The sequence below is a fragment of the Caretta caretta genome, chromosome 10 (genome assembly GCF_965140235.1).
Source record: "Caretta caretta isolate rCarCar2 chromosome 10, rCarCar1.hap1, whole genome shotgun sequence".
In the NCBI taxonomy this organism is placed as follows: Eukaryota; Metazoa; Chordata; order Testudines; family Cheloniidae; genus Caretta; species Caretta caretta.
In genome coordinates this window covers 42,076,990-42,085,385 of record NC_134215.1, presented here as the reverse complement: position 1 = coordinate 42,085,385, position 8,396 = coordinate 42,076,990, and the positions used below count along the sequence as shown (strand labels likewise).

At 48.3% G+C, this 8,396-nt stretch overlaps 1 protein-coding gene across 1 annotated transcript in view; it reads right to left on the bottom strand.

Moving 5' to 3' along the window:
- Positions 1-2,303: 2,303 nt before the first annotated feature.
- The window catches only part of HCN4 (hyperpolarization activated cyclic nucleotide gated potassium channel 4), a 158,076-nt gene continuing 151,983 nt past the window's right edge, over positions 2,304-8,396 (bottom strand). The window contains exon 8 of the mRNA XM_048866144.2: positions 2,304-6,616. Within this exon, the coding sequence (XP_048722101.2) occupies positions 5,064-6,616 (1,553 nt within the window). The 3' untranslated portion in view covers positions 2,304-5,063. The remainder of the gene's footprint in view (positions 6,617-8,396) is intronic.

Genomic DNA, 8,396 nt, shown 5'->3' with positions numbered 1-8,396 from the left:
AGCTCATCTCCTAGCCAGTTTGGAGGCCTAAGGACAGCTGACTGAGTGGGTTTCAGACTGGAACCAGGAGCCTGCAGGGTAGAGTTCCTGCTTATAAGGGCAGTTAATGAGAGGGATTGCTGGGAGAAGAGTCCCTTTTGATGTCAGAGGAATGTCTTTCCAAAACCTTTCTTTCCCCTCATTGTCTGCTCTAGTAGGTGGAGCTTTAGCCAAGTATCTCTGGAGTAGCAAGTGGAGTGAAGAAGGACCAGAACAATGAGCAACAGTCCCGGATGTCTAGTTGGCAGCCGGTGTCAAGTGGAGTGCCCCAGGGGTCGGTCCTGGGGCCGGTTTTGTTCAATATCTTCATAAATGATCTGGAGGATGGTGTGGATTGCACTCTCAGCAAATTTGTGGATGATACTAAACTGGGAGGAGTGGTAGATACGCTGGAGGGGAGGGATAGGATACAGAAGGACCTAGACAACTTGGAGGATTGGGCCAAAAGAAATCTGATGAGGTTCAACAAGGATAAGTGCAGGGTCCTGCACTTAGGATGGAAGAATCCAATGCACCGCTACAGACTAGGGGCCGAATGGCTAGGCAGCAGTTCTGCGGAAAAGGACCTAGAGGTGACAGTGGATGAGAAGCTGGATATGAGTCAGCAGTGTGCCCTTGTTGCCAAGAAGGCCAATGGCATTTTGGGATGTATAAGTAGGGGCATAGCGAGCAGATCGAGGGACGTGATCGTTCCCCTCTATTCGACATTGGTGAGGCCTCATCTGGAGTACTGTGTCCAGTTTTGGGCCCCACACTACAAGAAGGATGTGGATAAATTGGAGAGAGTCCAGCGAAGGGCAACAAAAATGATTAGGGGTCTGGAACACATGACTTATGAGGAGAGGCTGAGGGAGCTGGGATTGTTTAGTCTGCAGAAGAGAAGAATGAGGGGGGATTTGATAGCTGCTTTCAACTACCTGAAAGGGGGTTCCAAAGAGGATGGCTCTAGACTGTTCTCAATGGTAACAGATGACAGAACGAGGAGTAATGGTCTCAAGTTGCAGTGGGGGAGGTTTAGATTGGATATTAGGAAAAACTTTTTCACTATGAGGGTGGTTAAACACTGGAATGCGTTACCTAGGGAGGTGGTAGAATCTCCTTCCTTAGAGGTTTTTAAGGTCAGGCTTGACAAAGCCCTGGCTGGGATGATTTAACTGGGAATTGGTCCTGCTTCGAGCAGGGGGTTGGACTAGATGACCTTCTGGGGTCCCTTCCAACCCTGATATTCTATGATTCTATGATTCTATGTGGCACTTGCCCAAACAGAACAGACACTGACTGTGCCCATGGATTAGAGAGATGCGTCCTTCGCACAATGGGCATGGTTTAAAGCTAGAGGATTGAGGCTCAGTCTTTAAGCAGGAAGGCATTGACTAATAGCCAGAAGAAATGACAGATTTTAGAGAATGAAAACAAAGAAGGGGCTGCCAATAAGGCAGAAATAGCTCACTGAACTGAGCTTTACAAAAGGATTGGGTAAAAGGTGCTGTGAGGTAGCAGGTGGACACAGCTGAGCTCCACCTCGCTGCCACAGGCAGTAAGAGGGAACTAAGAGGTGGGTGGGCTTCTGTGTACCCTTGGTTGGGGGGCATGAGGACATGCAGGTGTGGCTCCAGTAGAAACTGCTGGCTCAAGAACCCAATCTCACCTGCATGAGATGCATGAACACCTAGAGTGGGATCCACACACACAAAGACTCAAGGGAGAACTTCCTTTTTTTAAAGAAATGAAATTTAGATTCTGGAGGACAAATTCATCCTCAAAACGTGTGCCATGTGTACATTTCAGCTTTGCCCAGTCGTGAAAATGGGGATTCAATATTTCCTTTCTCCCGACTTTTCTCTGTTTTTTATGCAGAGCATAAACTCTTGGCAGCAAGGAGTGCTTCTCACTATGTGCTTGTATGGGCTTCAAACTCAGCTGGGGTGTCCCAGCTCTCCAGTAACACAAATACGAATCCCTATAAGCAGCTATCATGTTTCCTCTTGTCGGTTTAAAAGCACAGAGCCCTTCCTTTTCTGTGCTTGTTGGTGTTTTCCAGTAATTTATTTTTATTTTCCTAGAAAAAAGGAAGCCCCTTCAAAATCACATGGACGGTTAGGAAAATACAGACAGATAGGGGTACAGACAGGCAGGGAAATGCCAAGTCCCCCAGTGTCCCCAAGCAGGACTAGTAGGAAATAGATTACCTGAAATGAGAGACCATACAATCTGTTGTTTACCTTCTCCTGTGGGTTAAAGTAAACAGATACCAAGACAGAGGGTCTTTTTTATTTACTAAGTTTTTTTTTTATTGTGTCTGTTTTGTATTCCAAACCCTTCCCCTACAACTCTTCCCTCCCTCACAAAAAAATATTGTGAAAAGCCTAGTATTGACTGAAGTCCAGTAGGAGTAACTCAGTATTAGCTATTGCACCGCTAAGAATCAGAAATCAAATAATGTCCCCTAGAAAATCAAAACCAAGGCACCCACCCGAATGAAGCCTGTCCACCAAATGCGGGGAGGAACACAAATCCACCAGTGACAGCCCAGCAGGTGTGTCTGTGCAGCTCTGTGTGTCTGAGCATCCGTGGGTCTCATTCGAAATTCAAGTGCTTACACAGCAGTCGCAGCATGTTTATCCACAAAGGCTTGGTGTTGTTGGTCTCAAGGAGATCTTTCCCACCCACTCCTTACCTTCTCTGACCCCAGCCATCTCCTCAGGTCCCACTCTCTCAAGATGCTCAGTGTGGTCTGTCCAGCATGTGGCAACAGGGGGAAATTTTTAAAAAAGATCTCCCAAAGCTTCCTTCTAGGAATCATCTTGTATCCTTGAGCGGGTAGGGGGGAAGGGGTTGTTGGTCAGTTTCCCCCTCTGTCAGTGGTTTCTGTTTTCAAATGGGCCTTTAGCTGAAGCTGGGCGGATAATCCTATACACATTTTGGAAAGCAAGGTATATACTCTATAGGCATCACCTGCAAATTGCTACTATAGGAGGGTCAAAACTGACATGTATTTTAAAACTAGAAGATATATATATATGTGTGTGTGTGCGTGTATAGCTGTGTATATTGTATCTATATACATATACACCTATGTACACACACATATATAGCTGTATTTAGTTAGTAGAAAATATTTCTAGCATACCCTTGACCCTTTAAGGAAGACCAAAGCTGATTACATCTTAATTGTGAGCCACCAAAGCACCTTGAACCAAGAGTGCCCAGTTACACTTGCAGCAACTTTTGGAGACACAGGCCCATGTCAGAGTTTTGCAAAGGATTTGGTATAAAACCAGCAGCCAGCCAGTTTTTTAGGGGCTGGGGAGAGACAGGAGGATTGCTATTACTCTGATTGTTTCTGTTGTTCTGGCACTGTGGCAGGAGGGCCTGCTTTCGTGGGAGCACTGGAAGGAATCTATGATATCAGAGGGCATAGGAAGAAGGGGCACATGGGACCATGTGATAGAAAAAAGGCGAGTGCTCGGCTCTTTACAGTGAGGTGACCAGAGACACCTGTTGGTCTAAGAAAAAAACAAGCAAAGCAAGAGGAGATATTTGCTCTAGAGGTAAAGGCTGCAGCAGCTCAGCGCTCTGCACATCCAATGGCTGAAACCTCTCTAGGATTCTCGTTATTGTCCTGTCCCCACTTGGATTGTCTTATGCCAGGAACCCAAGATGTAGCCCAAGAAGCCCGCTGGATCTGGCTATGTCTGATGGTGCTGTCACTGCAGAGTGGAGCCACAGCCAATCAACTGCAGGTTATTATTGCTGGTGAAGTCAAGCAAATGATTTCTGTTCCTCTGGCAGAGGAGAAGCATAGGCCATGGCTGGCAGCATTTAATACACACATTTTACATTATATTAATTTAGGTGCAAATCAGGTGGCTCCCTCAGGCTCCAGCAGAGCACCAGGATGACACTCTGTGCCACACCATTGGGTTTCTCTGAACATAGGAGTGGCAGGATGGGAACTAGCTGGCCTCTTCCTTTCAACATCATCTGAACCTGTTCTCTTGTGGTTCAAAGCAGAGGCCCCCAGAAGCTGAGAGGCTAACACTGAGGGAGGTGAGGTGAATGAACCATCCTCTTCCTACCACTTACTTTGACTTCCTTCAGCTGGAATGCAAAATCAGCAACAGGCCTCTGAGCATGGTGCTAGTTGTGAGGCAGCAGCCATGCTGCTGATCAGCTGGCAAAGCACAACAGTGACCAGTGAGATGAGACTCACACCTCCCCTGTCCCCTATCCCTTTAGGAATACAGAGGGGACGTAGCCCCTCCCTACCATAATGGACCTGCGACTGGCTTTTGCTCCCACTAACACATCAGTGGGGTGGGAAGAATGCTGAGGGAAGTGAGGGTCCTTCCATAGCCAGGTCACCAGATGCTTCACCTTGTCCAGAAGGAGTCCAAGAAAAGGAAAAGCAACCCTCCTGCCCTTGTGATTCTAATCCCTACAGGGAACTGCATTAGCAATACTGACCCTCCACCACTTCCTCTGCAATCCACTCAGGACAGGAGAAAACCATGGGGGAATCAGAACCTTCCAATGCACACAGCAAACTGCTCAGGACCTCAAAATCTAGACACTATAGGCCAGATCTCCAGCTGGTGCAAATCAACACAGCTCTTCAAATGGAGCTGTTCCAAAATACACCAGCTATGGACCTGGCCCAGTGTTCCTTCTTCTGCCCATGTCAACCTGGGATCTGTGTCTCAACAGGAAAACCTTTTGGTGGCTCTATGGCTGATCATTCACAAGTTCCAGCTCAGGCACACATTGTATCTGTGTATTACCTCAGTAGATTAAATCTCCTCATTTTCTTTTGCTCCACGTATTAAAATATTCTATAAAATCAAGTGACCAAAAATCTATAGCTCTAAGAATACCTGGTTATCTTCTTTTTGTTTATCGCTAATCACAGTCAAACCTAAAGAAAGAAAGGCAAAGAAAGAAAGAAAAAGGAAAGCAATGACTTGTGAAAGTCTGATCAGGAACTGAATTGCAGGAGTGGCAGAAACGGCTTTGAGAAGAGATCCTCATAAATTGGAGGGCAGTTTGGATCTGACAGGTTCTAGCTCCCCGGGGAGCACAACAGATTCTTTCCTCCCACCAGCAGTCAGAGAGGGAGCAACGACAGCACTGGCTCCAAACACTAGCGGGTGTGGCAGAGAACCTGAGGACATCTGACGTGGCAAAGTCATGCGTCCGGGAATAGAGCTACACGGCTTTCTGAGAAGTCCAGACCCTCCCCCAGAGAAAGGAAAGAAGCTCAGAACAGACTCTCTAGAGGAAAGAGGAGAACTTTGGCTCAGAGTCTGAGACAATTCTTGGGGCAAAGATGGCTGGGAAGCAGAAATCAACCTGATGTCCTGGCTCAGGCGTCTTGGTGGCAAATGTGGAGAGCTCTTGGGTTGAAGGACCAGTGGAGGTGGGCTGGAGGTCTGAGGCATGAGCAGAGATCCATGAGAGCCAGAGGCCCTGGAAGGGCCACATTGGAAAGTTCTTGTGGCCTCTGGGCTCTGACTAGGAGGACTAAGGCCAGAAGGGGTGTAACAAGGGGAGGCTACACCAGGCTGCTGCAATGGAGACATGGAGGCAAAAGGTGACCTTTCCTGGTGCAGCTGGCCTATCGTCCCAGTTGCAGAACCTAATGCACTTGGTTGTATTTGGCACAGCCCTGAAAGGGAGCCTCCAGAGGCTTGTGCCAGCTGGCTTAAGCTAGAGGATGGAGAACTGGAAGAAGGAGGGGGTTGAAAGTGGTTCATTCCTCCCAAAGTTCCACTTCCCGTGAGGGGCTGTAACTGTCCCACCTGCGGTGGTCTGGGGGTGGGCTGGAATTGGTTGAGAAGATTGCTAGGTGAGTTTGATGAGAGCTGGGTGAAGGAAGTAGGTGGAGAGCTAGTGGTGGCCTGCTGGAAGTGGCCAAACCCACTAGGCAGAGTGTTGCTGGAAAGTGGCTGCTGCTGAACTGCCCCTAAAGGAGACCCTGAAGGCGCCTGTTGAAACTGGTTCAATCCTGCTGATGATGTGCCACCCAAGCACTGTTGGCTTGAGCCAGGGGAAGGAGATCCAACTGAGGCCTGATGGAACTGGCCTAAGCCAGCAGAGGCTGTGAATCCTGCCAGCTGCTGGATTTGGAAGGAAGATGATGAAGGGGTTTCAGCTCCTGGAGTGTGCAGCTGGGATGGCGTGCTGGATGGAGAACCTACTGCAGAAGGACCAGCTGATGGTATAATAGACTGAAGCCTTTTCAGTTGTCTCGGCGTCTGGCTGGACGGCTGCCCCAAAGACCCCAAAACAGATACTGGAGGACGGAATATAGCAGTCGGGAGGCGCGGGTGGTGGGTCAGAGCTATTGCTACTGAAGTGGTGGCTGCTGCAGCTTGCAAGGGCGCCTGGATCAGTGGAGTCCAAATGACGGGGGTTGGTGTGGAAGCTGCTGCTGTGGCAGCCTGGACATTGTGAGCGCAGTGCGCCATCTCTCTGTCGTGCTGCACAATCTGCTGGATGATCTCGTTCTCTTGATAGTTGAAGACACCAGAGTTGAGGTCGTGCTGGACTTTATGTAGCAGGATGGAATTTTTCTTACCTGTAGAAAAAAAGGAGAGAGGAAGAATCAGTCTGATTGGTAAAAGCAAGGGGGAAACCTTTCAGCGGGTATCAACTGAAGGCCACTGCCTGCCCCTCCCAGTTCATTTTCGGGCCACATTGTCCCATTCTCATTAGTTCTCTCAAATGGAGGTGCCATGGCAGCTTTGTGCCAGCCAGTAAGCTGACATACACTACATCCTCTAGTCAAGTAGTGTCCCATAAGATCTTGCCTCATGGGGCATGAGGAGTCTTGCTCACCAGCGGTTGTAAGGGGCCAGGGTCAGGGCAGATTGGCAAACTGCTTTTTTTGTCTGGAGGCTATTACCTTGTGCTTTAGAATCTCAACTTCCATTTAAAACAATTACTCTGTAGTGCTTGTGGTTGGAAAGAAAACTCCAAACAGAAGACCTGAGTGTAACTATGTCAGTGATGTCTGCCTGAGCCTGCAGAGAGCCTGAAACAATAGCTCTGCCTCATTCACCTCAATGGACTAGTTCACTCTGAAGTCTAATGGCAAAACATTAAATACAAACATTATTAACTATTTTACCCCTGAGCCAGTGCTGAGAGATGATTTTGTAAAGATCTGCTTTCAGTGGCATTTCATTTTGGTATCTCAAGTGGGTGGAGCTTGGTTTGTGGGTGGACCTTGAGTGAGTACTCCGACTTTCCCCCAAATTATATTCCTGCTGCATGCTCCTCATGCTGCCACCATGCTGGATTCCTTTGAATTGTAGAATCGTAAGACTGGGAGGGACCTTGAGAGGTCATCTATTCCAGTCCCCTGCCCTCATGGCAGCACTAAATGTTATCTAGACCATCCCTGACAGGCTTTCAACAAACAGCTCCTGAAGTGGCAGCTGGGACTTTCTTCTCACCTGGAGGGAATCCAAAACAGAGGCCAAGGTTTAGTGAGGTTTCCTGGCCATTGCACATTCCTGCAGTTTTCTGGAGAAGCTCAACATGTTCTCAGGATGGAACTGTACCTGATAAAACCCAGCTGCAGAAAGGCAGAAGCCATGTATGCCACACATACAACTTTGGATTTTCTAGGGCAAATTTCCTATGGTGAATGGTAAGTTATTTTCTGCAGAAGACCTTTTATTAACACTTTGCTAGCTAATGCTCAGTGCTTCTGTAGCACCTTTCAACCTAGTGTCTGACAGCGCTTGACTAATTTCAAGTGATTTTGCCTCTCAACAACTCAGTATGGTCACTATTATTGTCCCAATATTTTTTACAGCTGGGTAAACCAAGGCATGGAGAGGTGAAGTGGTTTGCCCTAGATCACACAGCAAGGCAGTGACAGCACCCAAGAGTGCTGAATCCCAGTCTCCTCCGCTAATCGTTGGACATCCCTCCTTCGTATCCAGTCCACATCTCATTGCATCTACTCGGCTAGTGAGTCATGGTGAGTCAGATCCTCAGCCCTCCTCCAGTGCAAAGCAGCCATCAAGCCTGACGATCTGTCCCCCTGAGGCATTGGGGAACCCTCCAATGGAGCAGAACTGTCAGAGAATACTCTAAATCATCCTCATCTCCTGTATCTTGTTGCAGGGGGCATTTCTAGCAGAAAGGAGGCATGGGTGAGCATTCCTACACCTCAGCAAGCCTTGGCTGCCGCAAAGGAGCTGGGAGTGGCCTGGCATAAGTTAGAGCATACCAGAGGCTGCTGTATTCTGTGCTGGGACCTGGACCAGCCCCCACCCAGCCCATATATTGGGGGAGTGCATAAGGTGACCTAAAGCCACCTCCACCTGGCTCAAGCACAGTGGATG